The sequence below is a fragment of the Dendrobates tinctorius genome, unplaced genomic scaffold (genome assembly GCF_039654945.1).
Source record: "Dendrobates tinctorius isolate UK_male_01 unplaced genomic scaffold, ASM3965494v1 ptg000196l, whole genome shotgun sequence".
In the NCBI taxonomy this organism is placed as follows: Eukaryota; Metazoa; Chordata; class Amphibia; order Anura; family Dendrobatidae; genus Dendrobates; species Dendrobates tinctorius.
Genome location: NW_027361863.1, coordinates 1,030,577 through 1,053,619, shown reverse-complemented (window position 1 = coordinate 1,053,619; position 23,043 = coordinate 1,030,577). Strand labels below are relative to the sequence as shown.

General features: G+C 46.7%; 1 protein-coding gene across 1 annotated transcript in view; it reads right to left on the bottom strand.

The window, feature by feature from the left end:
* Nucleotides 1-23,043, bottom strand: part of ADAM12 (ADAM metallopeptidase domain 12) — a 771,113-nt gene that overhangs the window by 298,649 nt on the left and 449,421 nt on the right. Inside the window, exon 6 of the mRNA XM_073552776.1 lies at nt 335-518. Within this exon, the coding sequence (XP_073408877.1) occupies nt 335-518 (184 nt within the window). The remainder of the gene's footprint in view (nt 1-334; nt 519-23,043) is intronic.

The following is a 23,043-nucleotide window of genomic DNA, read 5'->3' as shown; positions in this document are numbered from 1 at the left end:
TGATGGACAGATTTTTATAGGGGTCCCAAAGGTCTATGTATCTCCACCAGTCATTACCCATTAAGCTTTAATACGCTTGTCCATGCAGGACCGAAACATGGATTATTAATCCTCATTATGCCCGATATTGCCAAATTGGGATATAATCTGGTGAGCCAGCCAGGCGGCAGCTGGCGAGTAACTTACGACATTGCTGTAGTTCCCTTCTGTCCATAAGAACCTGCCGTGATGCAGGAGGTCAGGACTCGCCTTTGGACGTACACTCATTCCATAATCATATGGAACAGAAGACATTTTTTTTGTGGACATATCTTTACCATGTAACATTGCTTACCCGGCGTAAATAATCTTCAGAGTTTTGTAACGTGTCATTTAGAGAATCGCCCGAGAGGTTAAAATGTTGGCTACAGGATCCAGAAGGCAGCTTGAGATGTTCGGCTTTGTAGAAGAGGTGGTTGCTTGTAGAATTAGCCTGTGGCTCCAGGACATATGCTTGGTTTTCAAGTGTAATTAATCCCCTGAAAATAATCATACAGCGTGGTTATTGGAGAATGTCATTAAATATTCATATGATGCATCTGCATGATGCATGCCTAGATATATAGGGCTATAATGTGTGCATAACTAAAGCCGGCCATACAGCAGCTGTCCCTTCCCCCTTTAATCCATTTATTTTATTCCATAGACTTTCTGTAATTACTCACAGCTGTTTGTTGGTAAGGCTGCAGCGGTGAAATCACAATGACATCAGGTGACCTCTGTAAACAATCACTGGGCTCAGCAGTCTTGTGTCGCCTACAGTGACATCATAGCTGAGCCCAGTGATTGCCTGCAGTGGTGATGTGATGTCACTATGATGCCACTGCTGAAGTCGTATCCACAGTGCTGAAAAGCAGGGGTAAATACAGATGACTTATTTTTACAAACAAGAAGCCTATGAAATAAAAAAAAAATTAACTTTAAAAAATAAAGTCAAAATATAGCCATAGACATGAAAACAAACCCGCTGTTTCTGGTGGGACCAGCTACTTTATGTGTATGGAGACCTCCTGTTTCTTGACAGATGACGTCGGGGGAGAAGGATCACGCACGTTGAATATTAGTGTTGGATTTGTTCTTAAAGAGGTTGTCCACTACTTGGACAACACCCTTCTCAATTGTTATATTCTCCAGTGTAAAATAACAATAGCCTATACTCTCCTCCAGTGTCAGCACTGTTCCAGTGATGTCAGAGCCTGGTCTCCCGGGGCTCGCATCACGTTGTTATACAGGGGTTCTTCACTCTCACTTCCTTTGGACAAAACTGACATTGGGAGGAAGTCAGAGAGCCCCAGCAGTTCTCACTACTTCCAGGTGTCAGTTCTGTCTCAAAGAAGTAAAAAATGAAGAGAACGCTGATTGGCTGCAGGGTTCATGCGTCATAACAATGTCAGGCAAGCTCCGGGATACTTGCCACTGACATAATTGAAATAGTGACGGCACCGGGGGTGATTATAGGATGTTATTATTTTATATGGGGTAAAATAGCAATTACACTACTTGGACAATCCCTTAAAAGAAGAACAGCCGCCACCAGAGGTTCTTGCATCCCTGCCTTATTTGAAAAACATATATATATGCTCCACCAAGCTGAGTGTTATGATTGGGTCACCGAGGAGGAAAGCAAGACCAAGCTAAGCCATTGAAAACCAGAGAGGTTGGTAACTATGTGGATTGCAGACCCCTGATCCTATCCACACAACTAGCAGCAGCCGTGGAGCGTACCTACGATGATTCTAGACGCCTCGACACAGCCGGAGAACTAAATAAGCCTAAAGCAAGAAAGGGGAAATCTAAACTGCCCCAGAACAGACCCCAAAGGAATAGATAGCCCCCAAACATACAGTTGTGGCCAAAATTATTGACACCCCTGCAATTCTGTCAGATAATACTCAGTTTCTTCCTGAAAATGATTGCAAACACAAATTCTATGGTATTATTATCTTCATTCAATTTGTCTTAAATGAAAAAACACAAAAAGAATTGTCCTAAAGCCAAATTGGATATAATTCCACATCAAACATAAAAAAGAGGGTGGACAAAAGTATTGGCACTGTTCGAAAAATCATGTGATGCTTCTCTAATTTGTGTAATTAACAGCACCTGTAACTTACCTGTGGCACCTAACAGGTGTTGGCAATAACTAAATCACACTTGCAGCCAGTTGACATGGATTAAAGTTGACTCAACCTCTGTCCTGTGTCCTTGTGTGTACCACATTGAGCATGGAGAAAAGAAAGAAGACCAAAGAACTGTCTGAGGACTTGAGAAACCAAATTGTGAGGAAGCATGAGCAATCTCAAGGCTACAAGTCCATCTCCAAAGACCTGAATGTTCCTGTGTCTACCGTGTGCAGTGTCATCAAGAAGTTTAAAGCCCATGGCACTGTGGCTAACCTCCCTAGATGTGGACGGAAAAGAAAAATTGACAAGAGATTTCAACGCAAGATTGTGCGGATGTTGGATAAAGAACCTCGACTAACATCCAAACAAGTTCAAGCTGCCCTGCAGTCCGAGGGTACAACAGTGTCAACCCGTACTATCCGTCGGCATCTGAATGAAAAGGGACTGTATGGCAGGAGACCCAGGAAGACCCCACTTCTTACCCCGAGACATAAAAAAGCCAGGCTGGAGTTTGCCAAAACTTACCTGAAAAAGCCTAAAACGTTTTGGAAGAATGTTCTCTGGTCAGATGAGACAAAAGTAGAGCTTTTTGGGCAAAGGCATCAACATAGAGTTTACAGGAGAAAAAAAGAGGCATTCAAAGAAAAGAACACGGTCCCTACAGTCAAACATGGCGGAGGTTCCCTGATGTTTTGGGGTTGCTTTGCTGCTTCTGGCACTGGACTGCTTGACCATGTGCATGGCATTATGAAGTCTGAAGACTACCAACAAATTTTGCAGCATAATGTAGGGCCCAGTGTGAGAAAGCTGGGTCTCCCTCAGAGGTCATGTCTTCCAGAAGGACAATGACCCAAAACACACTTCAAAAAGCACTAGAAAATGGTTTGAGAGAAAGCATTGGAGACTTCTAAGGTGGCCAGCAATGAGTCCAGACCTGAATCCCATAGAACACCTGTGGAGAGATCTAAAAATGGCAGTTTGGAGAAGGCAACCTTCAAATATCAGGGACCTGGAGCAGTTTGCCAAAGAAGAATGGTCTAAAATTCCAGCAGAGCACTGTAAGAAACTCATTGATGGTTACCGGAAGCAGTTGGTCGCAGTTATTTTGGCTAAAGGTTGTGCAACCAAGTATTAGGCTGAGGGTGCCAATACTTTTGTCTAGCCCATTTTTGGAGTTTTGTGTGAAATGATCAATGTTTAGCTTTTTGCTTCATTCTCTTTTGTGTTTTTTCATTTAAGACAAATTAAATGAAGATAATAATACCAAAGAATTTGTGTTTGCAATCACTTTCAGGAAGAAACTGAGTATTATCTGACAGAATTGCAGGGGTGTCAATACTTTTGGCCACAACTGTATATTGTCAGTGAGACAAGATGAAAACACAAACGCAGGTAGGAAAATAGGCTGAGCAAATGATGGGGCCCACACTAACTAGACAGGACTGGAAAGGAAAGACACTGTCTGCAATCACGCAAAAACCCTGCAAAAAATCTCCAACACGTCTGATAGAAAAATACTGGTCACTCGACTTCGCCCACTATATCAGCACTCTGGCATATTCTGAAAGCAGAGCAAAAAGAGGCCAATCTAATAAGGGACAAAAACAAACTGGCACAAGCAGTAACATAAGGATGGAAATTCAGCACAGCCCCAGCCGGGGCTGGCTGACCACACAAAACTGAATAGACAAAACCAAATCAAATGTGAACAATAGCAAAAGAACACTTAGCTTGAGCAAGCAGGGACTGAGCTGGAAACTAAGACCTCAGGAGGCAAGAAAAAATCACCAGCAAGGATACAGGGAGTCGGCTGTTAGGAGTCAGATTTCGGCCATTGCCAGGCAGGAATCTAGACCCTCACATGCTGCAGTCTCCTGCTCTGTGTTTAATGCAAAGGAGATTGCAGAGGAGATTGCTTTACAGCAACTCTCTCCGGAGGCTAAGTCCTTCGTCCCTTCTTTTGAGCATGCTCATGGGATAAGCTCCCATTGGAGTTCAGGAGTCAGGTGCTCAGGTCCTGCTCCTGATTCCATTGGTTCAGCCCAGGGCTCTGGGGACTTCCGGAAGGTCCCGTTCACTATAAAAAGGGCGCTTGGCTGTTCCGCCATGCGCTAGTATTTTTCATACTTGCTGCTGTATGTTTGCTGATGGATGCTTGGACTGGTGACTGACTTATTAAGAAACCCCTTCCCTCTGATATTACGATTGTGTGAGTGTTTGGGTTCAGCTAGTAGCAGCGCTAGCGCCAGCGCGCCTATGCTCCATCTACCTCAGCAGCTAGCGCCCTGCATCGATATAGCGGTGCCATCTCTGCGGCACAGTTTACGCCGCGCTGCGCTTGCAGTCCTGCCCGGCGTTCGCAGTTGCGACGCCACGCACACATCCAGTTACGGTAGGTCCTTTCGGATGTAGTGACATTATTTTTATAACTACTCCGGTGACCGGTTACCGCTTGTGTGCCGCTGAGTACCTGTGCTGTTAACAGGCTCAGCGTTTTCAGTTCCATTGTCTGCCATTGCAGCTCTGTGTCCATAACAGAGACTGCTAATTTGCACCTGGGTGATATCCAACCCTGTACACATTACCGCCATAGTGCTCTGCATCTACTAGCTGCAGTTTTTCCATCCACCGCACGGTGGACCCCGAGTGGCGAAGGCACTTTATTTATATTTTTTATTTAGTGTCTTCCACCACTTCTAACATCGGCTGTCTTAAATCCAGTCAGAAACTCCAGATGTCCAATCATCCTCCTCATTATCAGGTGGCAGGCTTCTGTCAATTAGATCAGCTCCATTACCTCCTGTAAGCACCAGCGGGAGCCCGGAAAGAGAACTCGCAACCCCTCTGTCAATATAACCAGCTCCACTACCTTCACTAGTAAGCAGAGGTAGGCCAGAAAGTGAATTCACAACAGCTGAGCGTACATATGTATTTGTAACAGAAGGGAAATTGAGAGAAGCAACTGTCTTCCATCAGCCTTTGAAGCTACTTGATAAAGCCATAAAGCAGGACATTACTGCCTCATTTCATTACAAAAAGAACAACGATCTTGAACCGCCAGCCTATGTGTAAGGAGATAGACAAGAGAGAAGACACACATAGTTGATGTCTAACAAAGTGACTACAAGAGAACAAACCCATCCGCTGGGAAGGACGATAGAGAAAGTGAAAGTAGAAAGAATTGCTTTAGCTGGAATTCCAGGGTGAAGTGCATGTTCCCTCGGGTAACAGATTGGAGGAGACAACAGGTTATGCGATAGCTGTGGTGCAGTTAGTGATTATAAAAGTCCCAGGATGGCAGTGAAGGGGAGGAGTTGGCACTCGAAACTATAGCAGGACTGACTTGCGGTACAGCGAGCTGGCTTATAGTCACCTTTATGAGACCCTAGAAAAGGAATAAAGTGACCAGACCAGAGAGAGACCAGACCCAAGTTTTGACCCGAGAGACACCAAACCTGAATGAAAACCAGAGAGAAACAAGACCTGAGTGAAGACCTGAGAGAGAAAAGACTTGGAGAGATCAGAGCCAGGAGAGCTGAGAGAGATCAGAGTTGGGAGACCCGAGCTGAGCGAGTAGTGTTACAGTCGAGAGAGAGATGACTAGGACGCAGCAGAGGGACATTCGTGTGATCCGTTGCATCCAGTGTAGATGTACGGTACCGAGTGGGGCCCAAGGATGTGCTTCAGGGAAAGAAGGCGGCCAGTGTGACAAGTGGGGCGAGTAACTCACCAACATGGGACTTGCAGTCTAGCAGTCTAGCGGGTGGCATCGTCGACTCTCGTTAGGGCCTGTGTGTCATTTTGTGTTGCCTATAGAGTGACGATGGTGACGGGCCCTTTAGAGACAGTGACGCCCTGTGGGTTGGGGTATTAGGAATCATAGAATGTTAGAATTGGAAGGGACCTCAAGGGTCATTGTGTTCAACCTCCTGCTCAATGTGGCACAGGATTCACTAAACCATCTAAGACAGATGTCTGTCCAGTCTATGTTTGAAGACTTCCATTGGAGGAGAACACACAACTTCTAGTGGCCGCCTGTTCCACTCATTGATCACCCTCACTGTCAATTTTTTTTTCTAATATCTAATCTGTATCTTCTCCCTTTTAGCTTCATTCCAAATTCCAAATGTGCAAATGAGAATAAGGATGATTCCTCTACACTGTGACATCAGATATTTGTAGACAGATTTTAAGTCTCCTCTTAGCTCTTTTCTGAACTTTCTCCAGTTTTTCAATGTCTTTTCTAAAATGTGGTGCCCAGAAGTGGACACAGTAATCCAGATAAGGCCTGACCTAGGAGGAGTAGAAAGGGATAATTACTACACGTGATCTAGACTCTCATGCTTCTCATAATACAACCTAAAACTGTGTTTGCCTTTTTTGCTGTTGCATCACACTGTTGCCTCATGTGCAGTCTGTGATCTATTACTACACCCAAGTCTTTTTCACACATGTTGTTGCTTAGTTCTATTCCTCCAATTCTGTAGATGTAATTTTCATTTTTCTTGCCCAGATGTAGAATATTGTATTTTTCCCTGTTAAATACCATTCTATTAGCTCCTGCCTATTGCTCAAGCTTATCTAGATCCTTCTGAATCCTTTCTCTGTCTTCTCTAGTGTTAGCTATCCCTAGTAGATTTGCATCTTCTGCAATTTTGATTAGTTTACCTTCAGTTCCCTTATGTAGATCATTTATAAAAATGTTGATCAACACTGAGGTCAGGATGAGCCTTGTAGTACCCCACTTGAAACACTCTTCCAATTGGATGTGCAACCATTTATTACCACTGTTTGAGTACGATCACTGAGCGAGTTATGAATCCACCTAACAGTAGCCTTGTCAATCCCATACTTGGCCATTGTTTCAATAAGGATAGTATGAGATATTTTATAAAATGCTTTGCTGAAGTCACGATATACTATATCTACTGCATTTCCCTGATCCACCCAGTCAGTGATTCCATTATACAGGGTGGGCCATTTATATGGATACACCGAAATAAAATGGGAATGGTTGGTGATATCAACTTCCTGTTTGTGGCACATTAGTATATGGGAGGGAGGAAACTTTTCAAGATGGGTGCTGACCATGGTGGCCATTTTGAAGTTGGCCATTTTGGATCCAACTTTATTTTTTTCAATGGGAAGAGGGTCATGTGACAAACTTATTGAGAATTTCACAAGAAAAACAATTGTGTGCTTGGTCTTAACATAACTTTATTCTGCCCATTGTGTTGGATTGTCAATGCAACCCTCTTCTCCCACTCTTGACACACTGATAGCAACACCGCAGAAGAAATGCTAGCACAGGCTTCCAGTATCCGTTGTTTCAGTTGCTTCAGATGTTAGAGGTCTGTCAGCATCTATTTTCTATGGCTGGTTATTGTAATATTGTAATAATACAATGTTATTCTATATTTAACAATTTTACACATTTAATAATGAAGGTGTCAGTGCTGAACTCTTGGTAAGCGGCATGGGTAGGTGGGTGCCAAAAGAGAAGTTCATGCTTGATTGTGCAAAGAAGGGGTTAAACTCAGATCTCTGCAACTTTTTTCATGTGTACTATTAATTTGTAAATTACAAATTATAACAATGGTTACTGTACAAATAATAGAACAAGGATTCAAAAGGGAATTTGAGTTACTGGCAGATGTCCTGATAAACTGGTATCAGGCACACTTTATAACATTATTTTAATGAGGAATACCTTTTATATGTACTCTGTGTGACTGCAGACTTGTGAATCCTCACAGTGAACAGTGTGTACACTGTCAGGATTCTCTGGGGTCAGCGCTGAGAGCAGGCTGGTGCAAGACCGCAAGCATGTGATTTGCATACATGTAGTCATGTGCCGACTAGACGTGCACGGCCTTGCACAATAATAATGAATTGAAGGAGGCCTTCTAGTTGGAATGTGGCTGGATGTATGCAAATTGCTTAACTGCAGTCACATAACCGCTTGCTCCAGGTGTTGGCAATGGAGAATCCTGCCAGCGCGCACTGTAAGGGTGCAGTCAGACTGTCGTATAAATCGGGCTGAGATCGGACCCTAATGCACGGACTGGCTGGCGGCTCTCCCGACTTCAGCGTGACAGCTGAATTTATTTCTATGCAGCTGTAATGCTTGGGTCAGGAGAGACACTGGCTGAGCCTTGCATTGCATTCCGATCTCGGTCCGATTTATATGACCGATTAACTGAGCCCTAAGGTTTCACAAGTCTGCAGTCATGTAGAATAGCTGCAGTCTTGAGCACCAAGCCTGGACAACCCCTTTAAGAATATTCCGCATAGTCCCTAATGTCATGATCCAGCGTGGATCTGACCGTTTAAATGGATAAATGAACTTTTTTCCTTTGGCTAGGTGCCAAAGTGATGTGATTGCCCCCGGTGGCCATTAGAATTATTACACGTGGTGTCGTTCATTCTAAGTTGCCCCGGTGGTGGTGAGTGGTAGTGCACTTTAGTTTCTTTGGTTTAGTGCACGTAATTATAAATCAGGTGTGAGGCTCTTTAAAAGCGTTCAGGTGGGTTTGATGACGGTTGGTGATATTGTTTGTTAGTCATTCACAAGGAAGCCTGGGTGAATGAAGGAGCTGAACATGAGTCCTGCGCAGCCCAGCCAGAGGGGACGAGTGGCAGATAGGTGGTTTGCAAGAAGGGCTGGCATGGCGTGGTGGAGTCACAGTTTATGGTGTTGGCAGGAAGTACTTGCATGGCTTGGTGGAGTGACGACTATAGAGAGAGTTGCACTCAGCATGCGGGACTTGGTTGCTGAGAGCTGTTCTCAAGCATGCGGGACTTTTTGGGCAGGAGCTGAACTCCTCTTTGGGACTCTGTTACTGGAGCTGCAACTGGTGGTGGACTCTGCTCCAAGGCTGCACTATGGTGAAGGATCCGGTTATGGTGATGGATCCGGGTGGAGGAGAAGATGCACACAGGTGTTGGGCTCTTTTGCTAGGAGCGTACGCAACAGAGCAAAGCTAAGTGGTGTTTCCCCTGTTTTGTCATCTTTCCTCATATGTGTTTTAGTGCAGTGGTGGGATTAGTTTCCGCACCGACCAATTCCCTAGTGAGGGTTTAGGTCAGGACGAGCTAGGGTTTTTAGGTTCCTGTTGCGCGCCCGGTGCGGAACCGGCATAGGAAACGTTAGGAGTGCAGGGACACTGGCTCAGGGGAGCTCAGGAGGTCTCCACTTTCCTATTCCCTATCGCAGGGCCCACCATTGTTAATGTTTCCCAGGTTTCCCTTATTGTTTAAATTCGCCTTACTGGAGGCGGGGTTTCCAGACTTGTATATACGCGTAATGTCTAAATTCACCAATTGGAGGCGGTGTATCCAGCTGCACGTGTTTATTATTTAAATTCGCCCCACTGGAGGCGGTGTATCCAGGGTCACGTGCGTCACATGGGTTCTCCTTGCGGTACTCGCTGCGTCCAGACACACGTGACCGTGACACCTAATATCCAAAGTGCCCCATTTGAATATAATGTTGGCAGGACAGTTGTACATCACCGTTCTATTCATTGTCTATGGAACTAACGGGGAACGGTATGTACAATTTACCAAATGAGGACAACCCCTAATAACTTGGCCCTCTTCTTAAAGAATGCCAACCCTTCAAGCCTTCTTTTTTTCACTGTAAATTTGGGTGGTTGTCTTAAAAATGCATAATGGTATCCATCTCTAAACATCAGTCCTGGAAGCCCTTAGGTACTGCAGTGACAATTTTTTTTTTATTACTTAATTTAAGTTTGACGATTTTCCACCTATGTCCAATTTTGCAAATTTCTCGCTAATGATCCATTATTAAATTTAATAAAAAAGTACATTAAGTAACCAATTGGGGAGTCAAATATCATGCGACTGCCCATTGATGATAAAATATTAGGCTCCGCGATCTCCTGTATATCTGGGTGTTATCCCTTTATTAAACAGCGTATAGGATAGAAATTCCAAATGTGTAACCACCGAGGATGTTTATGTAAAGAAGAAAAATGTAAAGAGGGATTAAAAACAAGAAAGGAAATTCTACTTGGAGCCATTTTTCAAAGGTAGTGTTTTAATGCCAATTTTTGATAATTACAGTGATTAAACCATCACCGTGGGCAAACGCTGTGTTAATTATTGCATATTGAGGTCATTGTTTGTTAAATAATTGTATAACGAAGTTTAGAACAAAAATCAACACATGTAGGGAGCTCGAAACATAAATTGGTTAATTGCATTGCTCAGCTCGAGTCCTCACCTTAATGGAGCTAGCCTGTTGGCAAGACAATTTTAAGGTCTGTTTAGTTTACGCTTTGCAGGGCAAAGGGGTTATTTTGTAAACGTGGATTATGCAGGAATTTGTACTGTCATATTCTGATAATGAAAATAGGCAAAAATTGTTATGAATGCCAAGTCTCAAGATAAAACGGCTGCCTATATCTCAAGCAAAAAGGCTTTAGACAGCAGGTGCGATGAAAAGGAAATTAGCACTGATGTATCGAATGACAGCCTTTTAAAAAGGAATGACTGATATATCAAGCAGTGAGCATTCTAATTAGAGCGCTCCAGTCATTGTAATGACACAGAAAAAATTGCATCAATCGATTTATCGGAAATCGGCTTGTATTATGACCACCAACTTGCTTTCTAATTATGTCTCTGATGTGACCTCTTGTCATCGGCCCTGATTGACCACCTTTCTTGACGCAAGCTTGCTCCACTGGTCAGCAAGCATCTGACTCCATGGCTCCAGCCCAGGGGTCCCTGTGTAAGTCCAGATGCCTGTACAGTGGTTAAAGAGTGAAGGCCAGGGCAGAGAGCATTCTAATTAGTGCAGTCCAGTCATTGTAATTACACAGAAAAGAATCACATCTATGGATTTATCAAACACAACATTTTTCATAATCCCCCTCCCACACACAGAATACATTAGTAACCAACACTTTGCCACAGAGGCAGTAGTCTTGTGATCACTATCTAACGCACATGGGACGCCCTCCCAGGGCTGGTGGGGTACTCGGAGCCGGGCCTGTGGGTTTCAATGGGAGATGTCACGGCAGCTGTGACCCAGTCCGTGGCCCTGGGCGCCCATTGTAACAGGGGAATGTCGAGCTTGTGGGTGAGGATTAGAGTTTGTGAATGAATGATTCATGACGCCACCTGTGGTGTTCGGCAATGAAGATGTTAAGCCGACGCTGCAGACAGATCCTCTGGGACACATGGTATGGTGCAGCAATGATGGTGTGGCCCTCCACAGGCAGGGCAGTAGTCCCAGGGCAGTGTAGGTGAGGAGATAGGGAAGAGACGTAGATGGTGCAATCTTAGGCACAAAGATGTAGCAGTGCTGAATGTGTTGGCGCAGGAATAAGTGGAGGACACCAGGGTTTGTAGTTCCAAAGCTTTACTCACAATCTGTTGTGCGTACAGGTGCCCGCATCCGTGCCATGTCCTCCAGGTCAGTAGCTAAGCCAACCTCCAGGCAAGATGAAGCACTCCCTTCCAACACTCCGCCAACATATGCCTTTTCTGAACGTCTCCCTTTTGCGCCTATAGTGAAGTACTCACAGTACTGAGTTACACTGGAGTTCCTCCTGTCAGATGTTCCTACGAACTCTACTTGTACGGCAGACAGCTGTAGCCTGCTTCGGGGACTCCTTGCTACCTAGTCCCGGCTCACTCACGTTGCTGTTGTGCCCCCAAGTCTTGCGTGGGAATAAAGTGGTGACAACTTCTATTCCTCCGGGGTCTGCTGTAGGACCCTTAGTATCCATACAACCTCGGGGACAGGACCCCGGCCTTGCGCTGTGAACTTGGGAAGGGTTCTGCTCTAACCCTGATCCTTAGTCCTCCTCTCCTCACGTTCCGTACTAATCCTTTCTTTTGGAGAGAGTCAGGCTTTCCATCAATGCCCCTTTCCTGTGCCAACGGACCCAGGTCACTGAGGTCGGCTGCAGCACTTCCCTCATCCATCCCACTCAGGGGATCTTCTCTCTTCCACTGACTCTGTCAGACTGACTAAATGCTCAACTCCACCCGCCTTCCAGCACGCTTCGTGTTCCAAGCAGGGAGCCACCAAAGGGTGCTTTGCTACCCTACTATGTTGTGTGGGATGCAGGTGTTGGAGCGTGGTCAGGTGTCTCCACCTTAGCTGGATGGTGGGGTACCACACCTCAGGAGGAAGTGCAGTACCTCTGTGGCGACTGAACCCTCAGGGGCACCACACACATATAAAAACAAAAAAAACACTGAGAATGGCGAAGAAAAAACGAGCAGGAGTCAATGGTAAAAAATATATATGTAGTCAATAGTATATAAAATGATACTATAAAACAGTAATTTACAAATGACCTTTATTAAATAATGGCACAAAAACACAAAATAACAGTGCATAATATAATTAAATAATATAAAAAGGGCACATAACCGCAGATGGATATACTTAGGACTCCATGAGTATAAAAAATCAACTTAATTTCAAAATATTGAAACCATGGAGACCCATCCAATAAATGAATATATATTGTGTCCAGTTTTGGGCACCACATTTTAAAACTGGAACAAGTTCAGAAAAGAGCGACCAGAATGGTGACCGGTCTGCAAACCCTGTCTTATGAGGAAAGGTTGCAGGATTTGGGAATGTTTAGTTTGCAAAAGAGAAGACTGAGAGGAGACTTAATAGCTGTCTACAAATATCTAAAGGGCTGTCACATTGTAGAAGGATCAACTTTATTCTCATTTGCACAAGGAAAGACTAGAAGCAATGGGATGAAACTGAATGGGAGGAGACACAGATTAGATATTAGAAAAAACTTTTTGACAGTTAGAGTGATCAATGAGTGGAACAGGCTGCCACGAGAAGTGGTGAGTTCTCCTTCAATGGAAGTCTTCAAACAGAGGCTGGACAGACATCTGACTGGGATGATTTAGCGAATCCTGCTTTGAGCAGGGGGTTGGACCAGATGGCCCAGGAGGTCCCTTCCAACTCTACGATTCTATGATTCTATGATTCTAGGGTTGATAAATACAAACAGGTAGATAGCCAAAAAACTAAAAACAAAAAAATTCCCAAGGGGTGCTAATAAAGTGCAATAGTGCAAAAGGAATTTTATATATCCACAATAAGCACAATACTGTGTGCATCAAAAAGTACCAAAAAGAACCAATGTAGCTAAAGTGAACGCCACATAAGGTGAAAACAGTGCAATAATAGGGGCAAATATAAGCCGTCTATAGGAAGCGGTGCGCCAGCAAGAACGCACCCAGACACGCATGTGTCCTACCTATATCATTCATCTTTACAGCATATATAATTCATAATAGTTTCATAAGAAAACACCCCATTAACATAATTCAATAAGAGTATATGAATATATTATTGCATAAATGGGTATTATTGTGGACATCATGGGACAATCGCAATTACAAATAGCATACAAGAAAAAAACACACGAAAAAAGATCCCATACAACAATTTTTACAAATTACAAAAATAATTTTATTGAAGTATAACAGGAATGTAGGAAAAGGTGGTAAAAAAGTCAATTCTGACCATAATTAACATATGAGTGAAAAAACCCAAGGGTACACCATAGGTAATGGACAGGGGATATAATTCATAGTATCAAACCCTTAATACAAATATAATTATTTGTTATCCCAAGATAATATATAATAGCCAGTCCAAGTATGCATGCTAAAAGACTATTATAACACACACAAATGGCGGAACCTGCCACCAATGAAAGTAAATAACATAGTCACACTAAATGAATTCATTGCTTGATATTACCTCTTAGACTTCTTGTATGCAGCATATATAATTGTATTTAGTTATTTCAACTTAATGGGGTTTTACACATAGCGATATCGTTAGCAATATCGCTAAAGCGTCACCGATTTTGTGACGCAGCAGCGATATTGCTAGCGATATTGCTATGTGTGATACTTACCTCCGACCGGCTCCCCCACTGTCTGTCGCTGATCGCGCGAGATCGGCCGGGTCCTGCTGGCGCCGACGTGCGCCGCGTGGACGTGGGCGGGAGGACGTCAGGATCGCCGCGTGTGAAAGGTAAGTAACTGGAGGGAAGGTGACCTGACGGACGGACTAGTCTGAGTGAAGAAGGAAAGGGATGCACAGTGTAGGTAGGTGTCGGTTATTACAGTGGGGAAACAGCTAGGAAAGTGTAGTGGACGTGCAGTACCTTGGGTTGACCATTAGATGGCAGGGAGGAGTGTGAGCAAAGGACTTGACATCAGCTTAGGGCTTTAGAAACCGTTGGTCATGGGGGGCGTGGTTGGAGTGACAGTTTCAAGGAACCGGGTGAGCTATAAATTCTGAGGGAGGGTTCCAGAAAGGTCCAGTCCCCAGGGGGAGCTCAGGTGACAGGAAGACTGCGACAGTCTGTGCGCTCTGAGGAGAATCCGACCAGGGGGACTGAGGAGAGAGAACGTCAGGGGGGTGGTCCTGACAGGAAGGTACCGCAGAAGAGACGTGGCAGTGGGTGCAGGATACCTTATTTAACACGACGACTGACCAGTGGAAGCGCTGTTGGTTTATGGGCCTAGGGCGGCCACAGTGACGGACCTGTCAGGAACGTCAAACGCTAAAGGAGGGACGGTACGTACAAATACGTCCCTGGTGACAGTGTGAAAACGGCTCTGAAATCGAAGAGCCGACAAGTGAAGAGAAGTGCGGTGTGTTGCGGAGGCCGTTAGGTGAACGGCAAGTAAAGAAATAAACTTGGACCTGTTGTACCCAGTAACTGCCTCCATCTTGTCTCTGTGTCATCTCTGCGCGGTAGTGAAAGAGGGACCACCCCCCCCAGCTCGGCCCACCACCGACTCTACATTTGGCGTAGTCGGCAGGATCGCCGCCGCTAATACATCATCTTCTGCGGCAGACCTGCCTCAAAGAATGGAAAAGGACTTGGACTACTCTGTTTGGATTACAATTACCTGTGGATTACAAATGACCTACCTGTGGAATACAAAAGGGGAGCGCTGTGGCGGATCTGTGTGGCCAGCAGAGGATCCGGGGCGGTACCAGGGACTGAGCAGTATGGCGGTGCTGCTTCAGCGCAGAGAGGTCCGGGTGTTTGCAGTTGATCAGAATGGACTGGGACCCCCTCCAATGTACCCCAAAAGGAAGCAGTATGTGCCTGGAGATCGACGCTTCCATATATTGGACCCTGACAGGTGGGTGGAGAGGCCTGCCGACACCCCACCTCACAGAGGTAGTGGCACAGAAGAAAAACTTGGCTGCGGCTGTCTGATGCCATTCGAGTGCTGCCCAACGGACGGTATGAGACGCTGCGGGTGTTGGGGCATCGGCCGACTAGAGTGGCAATGGCGGCAGGAGATGGAGCTGCACCAGAAGTCATCTGTAGAACCACGGGCAGGCAGCGGGATGCTGAGCCGGGGAGCGGAGCCTGAGCGGAGTCAGCAAGAACGGCCGCCACCAATACCAGCAGAGGACTTATCAGCGGAGCCCCCGAGTCCGGAGGGAAGGCCCGCAGGACAGTGGAGCAAGGAACGGAGGCTGCGGGGGAAACTGCGTGATGATGGAATGGAGGCCGCAGCGCCGGGGAAGGTGAGAGTACCCCCGGCCCTACCAGTGCCTCCGCAAGCGGCCCCCACCATTCTGCTGCAGCACGCGGCCCCCTGCGCACCGGAAGGCCTAGTTACCACGGGCCCCGTGGTGTATGCGGAGCTGAGCGAGGTCCCTGCTCATGTCCCCGAACTACCCCGCCCGGAGTCACCAGTGCAGAGCTCACCCAAAGAAGACGCTGCTGCGCTTTCCCTGCTAATAGCAGCTGCATCGTTGAAATCGGCCGTTACTCCGACTCCGTTGGAAGTAGTGGATGCGGCCTGTCCTGAGGCCGCGGTTATGCCGCTGCTGGAGTCGGCTGCGTCCGACTTAGCGGGCCCTGTGATTCCAGCCCCCGAGGACCCGGTTGTCCCCATTTGCCACCTGACCCCAGCGGCTGCTGGGCCACAGAAATCTTTGGCCGTTTCTGTCTTGCGGTCTTTTTCAGTGGAGTCCCGCCCACTGGACTCCAGGGCCCGTGCTGTTCCCTCCATGTGGGAAGCGGAGGTGATCAGGAAGAAAAAGGCCAGGGAGCAGGAAGTGTGGAACCTGCTCCACACTCAAGGAGAGGCCATCATGGAAAAGAAGAGGACTTGAATGGACACCCTCAGTATCCCCAGGGGCTCCACGGCTGTGGAGCCCTCACCTCTGTCCATTGAGAGTGGTATAGACTGTCAGGAGTTCGATGCACCGTTGTGCAGATTATAAGGACAGTTGCATTTAGAAAAAAAGTTTTGTTGTTTAACTGATGCAACTATTTTCTCTCTCTTTCTTCTTTCTATGTTCTTTATATACGAAAATATGTTTACCTGACAGAACGGGGATACGGAAAGCGGAGGAGTGTCCAGGTCCAAGGAAGGGGGGAGGAGGAAAGAAGACATGCAACGTTATGTTATATTTTGGTTTTAAAAGCAAGAGAAAATAAAAAAAAATTATAAAAATGGGTACTTGTGATATTGTAAAGTTGTTTTGGTGTACAATATGCACAAGTAAAATGCAACAGGTCCGGGTAAGGGAAGGTCTGCGGGACCAAAGGAAAGTGTGAGATCCGGTAGGGATCTAAGAGTTGAGGAGGTCTGGGAGACCGGGACGCCGACCATGACATGTAATTGAAAGAAGGGAAAATGAGTTGGAAGACGTGAGAAAGACAGCCGTCCTAGGTCAGGTCCCCAACACCACGGACACCCCTGAAGGAGGAAGGCGGGCGCTGGTAATGATCTGGAAGGTAAGAGACCTCGATCATGGCGTACCGAATAGTGAAAGGTAACAGAAGGGGAGAGTAGGGGAAAGATACACGCCGTAGAGAGAATACGGGTGTACCTTGCCCAGTTTGAAAGACGTTGTCATGTGGCGTGCGCGCTGGTGAGTAGCGGTAGGCTGCTCAGAGCATAGTGCTCCCAGTATGGTTCGGCCCCCGCAGATAGTGGGTTTGGCCCAACAGCTGGTCCGACAACAGAATGTAGGTGTAGCTTCAGAACGACGAAGGCAGGGATGACGATTGTCGAGGACGACAATGGACAAAGGAAGGGGGAGTGTAGGGAAGGTGACCTGACGGACGGACTAGTCTGAGTGAAGAAGGAAAGGGATGCACAGTGTAGGTAGGTGTACAGTGGGGAAACAGCTAGGAAAGTGTAGTGGACGTGCAGTACCTTGGGTTGACCATTAGATGGCAGAGAGGAGTGTGAGCAAAGGACTTGACATCAGCTTAGGGCTTTAGAAACCGTTGGTCATGGGGGGCGTGGTTGGAGTGACAGTTTCAAGGAACCGGGTGAGCTATAAATTCTGAGGGAGGGTTCCAGAAAGGTCCAGTCCCCAGGGGGAGCTCAGGTGACAGGAAGACTGCGACAGTCTGTGCGCTCTGAGGAGAATCCGACCAGGGGGACTGAGGAGAGAGAACGTCAGGGGGGTGGTCCTGACAGGAAGGTACCGCAGAAGAGACGTGGCAGTGGGTGCAGGATACCGTATTTAACACGACGACTGACCAGTGGAAGCGCTGTTGGTTTATGGGCCTAGGGCGGCCACAGTGACGGACCTGTCAGGAACGTCAAACACTAAAGGAGGGACGGTACATACAAATACGTCCCTGGTGACAGTGTGAAAACGGCTCTGAAATCGAAGAGCCGACAAGTGAAGAGAAGTGCGGTGTGTTGCGGAGGCCGTTAGGTGAACGGCAAGTAAAGAAATAAACTTGGACCTGTTGTACCCAGTAACTGCCTCCATCTTGTCTCAGTGTCATCTCTGCGCGGTAGTGAAAGAGGGACCACCCCCCCAGCTCGGCCCACCACCGACTCTACATTACGACCGCTGCTGCGTCGCTACGTCGCTGTGAGATCTGCCTGTTTGGCAGCTCACTAGCGACCATTTAGCGATGCACCAGCGATCCTGACCGGGTTGTATCGTGGTTGGATCGCTGGTGCATCGCTAAATGTATAGGGGCCTTTACTCTGCTTATCCCCTTATGCTATGAGGTCAAGTATCTTTTCAAAGTGGTTTATGATCCATGTAGGCCTGGGCATTTGTTTATCTACTCAATACATTTATTGTGTCCTGCTGTTTTAACTTAGTTTGATTGCTAATGAGTGAGGAGAAAAAAAAAGTAAGATCTTAGATCTGGCCTACTATATATTCAGACCTGACCTAGCCTGGGGATGCATTTATGCAGGAGGGCATTTATGTACATGTAATCGAAGTACGGGCAGTTATAACATGGCAGTTAGACACGGCAGGAGACATGTAAGAAAAATTAATAAATCCATTCCCAGTACATTTGGATTACCACAAATATTCACCATATGCATTTTTATAATTTATATCCTGGCTGCTGCATTCACTCACATCCACCGCCCTTGCATTAACGCTTTACACTCCATCCATATCGGCCCTGCTGTCCTTTCCTCTCCTATGTATAGCATTCAGGCTCCTTTCACATTGCTAAACAGCACAGATCCATTCACTCGCACCATCCAACACAAGAGACGCTCTCACAAATCACTTAACCATCTGCTCACTCTTTTTATCCTCCTTCTTCTAGTCGCAGGAGATATCTCTCCCAACCCCGGCCCCTCATTTTACAGTAAGTCGAACCCCTCAACTGCTGCACTCAGAAACCCCTCTAATCAAATTAATATTCCCTGCATGCCTTCTATCTCTTTTAGTTGTGCCCTTTGGAATTCTCGCTCAATGTGTAATAAACTCTCCTTCATCTTAACCTTCTGGCTTTTACTGAAACCTGGATCCAGCAGTCAGACACCACCGCTGCTGCTGCTGCTCTTTCATATGGTGGACTACACTTCTCTCATACCCCAAGATCAGACAACAGAGCAGGTGGAGGCGTTGGTTTCCTTCTATCACCCAAATGTAATAATTAGAGATGAGCGAAAAAATTCAAAAGTCGCCGACTTTTGGCAAAGTCAGGTTTCATGAAACGAAACCCGACCCTAGGATGAGGTCGGCCACGAGGTCGGCGACTTACGCGCCAAAGTCGCGTTTCAAAAGTTTGTTTTGCGCTCTTTTTCAGCCAATCAGGATCCATGGACAATGTGGGCAACGTGATGACATAGGCACGGGTCACCACCATCTTTCAGAAGGGCATGCAAGTGATTGCCTTGCTTTGGTGGGCGTCACAGGGGGTATAAAAGGGCGTGCACGCCGACCGCCATCTTACTTCTGCCGATCTTAGCATAGGGAGAGGTTGCTGCTGATTCTGTAGGGAGATCGTTAGGCAGGGAAGAAGACAAAAAAACTGCTTCTGCTGCTAGCGATTTGGCCTGCACAACACACCAGTCACTGTGTGTGCAGTGCAAGGGGAGGCTATATAGTGGTGTATCAGTGGTGTTGGTTGTTGGGCTGCCTTCTAAGGCTTCCTGACAGGCTGGCATTGCTGTTTACCCGCTGCTCCGCAAACTGCTTTTTTAAAAGCAATCCAATCTCCCTTATCCTCTAGTCACTTTGGTCACAGCTGCGCCATCGAGCCTGTCACATAGCGCTCAGATATTCATTGGGCCTCAAACTGCTTAAGCAATCCCAATTTTTTTTTTTTGTCCTGCTGAGAAGAAAAAAAAACTGCTTCTGCTGCTGATAGCAATTTGGCCTGCACAACACACCAGTCATTGTGTGTGCAGTGCAAGGGGAGGCTATATAGTGGTGTATCAGTGGTGTTGGTTGTTGGGCTGCCTTTTAAGGCTTCCTGACAGGCTGGCATTGCTGTTTACCCACTGCTCCGCAAACTGCTTTTTTAAAAGCAATCCAATCTCCCTTATCCTCTAGTCACTTTGGTCACAGCTGTGCCATCGAGCCTGTCACATAGCGCTCAGATATTCATTGGGCCTCACACAATCCAAAAGTGTCCAGTGTCCAAAAGTGTGTGCAGATATTCAAAATCTCCCTTATCCTCTAGTTACTTTTGTCACAGCAGTGCCATCGAGCCTGTCACATAGCGCTGAGATATCAGTGGGCCTCACACAATCCAAAAGTGTCCAGTGTCCAAAAGTGTGTGCAGATATTCAAAATCTCCCTTATCCTCTAGTCACTTAGGTCACAGCAGTGCCATCGAGCCTGTCACATAGCGCTGAGATAACAGTGGGCCTCACACAATCCAAAAGTGTCCACTGTCCAAAAGTGTGTGCAGATATTCAAAATCTCCCTTATCCTCTAGTCACTTTTGTCACAGCAGTGCCATCGAGCCTGTCACATAGCGCTGAGATATCAGTGGGCCTCACACAATCCAAAAGTGTCCAGTGTCCAAAAGTGTGTGCAGATATTCAAAATCTCCCTTATCCTCTAGTCACTTTTGTCACAGCAGTGCCATCGAGCCTGTCACATAGCGCTGAGATATCAGTGGGCCTCACACAATCCAAAAGTGTCCAGTGTCCAAAAGTGTGTGCAGATATTCAAAATCTCCCTTATCCTCTAGTCACTTTTGTCACAGCAGTGCCATCGAGCCTGTCACATAGCGCTGAGATAACAGTGGGCCTCACACAATCCAAAAGTGTCCAGTGTCCAAAAGTGTGTGCAGATATTCAAAATCTCCCTTATCCTCTAGTCACTTTTGTCACAGCAGTGCCATCGAGCCTGTCACATAGCGCTCAGATATCAGTGGGCCTCACACAATCCAAAAGTGTCCAGTGTCCAAAAGTGTGTGCAGATATTCAAAATCTCCCCTGTCCTATAGACACCTTGTACCTTGTTTTACATTACTATATAGTTTGTTGGATTTTGTCTACATTTCTACCAAAAATGAGGAAGGCTGGTGGAAGAGGCCGTGGAATTGGGCGGGGGTTGGCAGCTGGTAATGATGGTGTTGGTGGTGGATCTGATGGTAGTGGCAAGAGCAAAATAGGACCGAATGCAGGAGGTGCTGACCCTGCGTCATCGTCTGGCTACATAAGGCCTCGAACGCTTAGTTTTCTAGGAGTTGGCAAACCGCTTTTAAAGCCAGAGCATCAGGAAAAAGTTTTGTCTTACATTGCTGACTCAGCCTCCAGCTCTATCGCCTCCTCTTCTTCAGTTGTAAAAAGTAAAAGCACTGAGTCGTCATTGGAGGCTCATGTTCATGAACCACACCTTTCCTTGTGTCCTTCACCCCAACCAAGATTGAAGGATGACGCAGGCCATACTACTGATTACTCCATGGAGCTGTTTTCACATACCATGCCTGGATTATCAAGTGAAATGGTGAATTACCCAGGCCAAGATGAATCTGACATGGAGTGCACTGATGCACAGCCGCTGATGGATGATTCTGCTGGTACATTCACTCAGAGCACTACATTGTCCTCGCAGTGTACAGAGCCAGATTCTGACCCTGATGAGACTCAGGTGCCCCTTCCCGCACACTATACCACCATACACGGTGACACAGAGGAAGGTGCACATGACATAGAAGAGGAGGTGATGGATGACCCAGTTGTTGACCCAGATTGGCATCCATTGGGGGAAGAGGGTGCTGCTTCCAATAGCTCAGATGAGGAGCATCCACAGCAGACATCGACATCGCAACAGCTGTTATCTGGCAGGCCCGGAGCACTCCAAAGACAGGTTCCAAACATCAAAAGAGTTGCTGGACAGCTTGTCCAGAGGGTCAAAAGATCACAGCGTGCTAGGCCGCAAAATGTCTGCCAAAGTAGGAAGAGTGCAGTGTGGCACTTTTTTGAACAAAATCCTCATGATCAGGTCAAGGTTATCTGTAAGAAGTGCGCAAAGACCTTTAGCCGAGGGAAAAATCTGAAAAATTTGAATACCAGTTGCATGCTTAGACATTTAACCAGCATGCACTTGCAAGCGTGGACACAACACCAAACCTCAAGTGCCACATGTGCAACTGATCACAACGAAGGTAGTCAGCAACGCTACATTGTTTCCCCCACTGTAAGCCCACCGGTTAGCACAGCAGCAAATGTTGAGGTGTCGTTGCAAGACCACAGCAGTCAGGGAATCCCACTGTTATATCAATGAAAGACTGATTCTAGGCCATCAGAATGAACACCAACTCCATCACCATCATCAACCCTCTCTCAGTCCGCCCTGTCCACCGCTACTTCCACCATATGCAGCTCTCAAGTCCAGCTCACCCTCCCAGACACTATGAGTAGGTCAAGAAAGTACTCAGTCTCTCATCCGCGTACACTGGGTTTGAACGCCCACATTGCCAAACTAATCTCGTTTGAGATGATGCCCTTTCGGTTGGTGGAAAGCACAGCTTTCCGCGAACTCATGGCCTATGCAGTACCACGCTATGACCTACCCAGTCGCCACTTCTTCTCTCGCAAAGCCATCCCAGCCCTCCACCATCATGTGAAAGACCGCATTGTCCATGCACTCAAGCAGTCAGTGAGCGGAAAGGTGCACCTCACAACTGATGCATGGTCCAGTCGGCATGGCCAGGGCCGTTACGTGTCCATCACTGCGCACTGGGTTAATGTGGTGGATGCAGGGTCCACGGGACAGCGGTGGTGGGACAGTGCTGCCTAGCCCACGGTATAGGAAACAGTTGGCTGTAGGCGTTCGACCCTCCTCCTCCTCCTCCTCCTCCAGAAGCGAAAGCTCGTCCACAGAGCGCAGTCGTACGAGCACTCCATCTGCAGCTGCCACTGTTGCACACGATGTGTCCCCCTATCGAGCAGCTAGTGGAAAGCGTCAGCAGGCTGTGTTGCAGATGATGTGTTTGGGCGACAGACACACCGCCGAGGTGCTGGCCGAGTACATGAAGCGACAAACTGAGTCATGGCTGGGCAGTGTACATCTTGAGGCAGGCAAGGTAGTTAGTGATAACGGCCGTAATTTTGTGGCAGCCATAGCCCTTTCAAA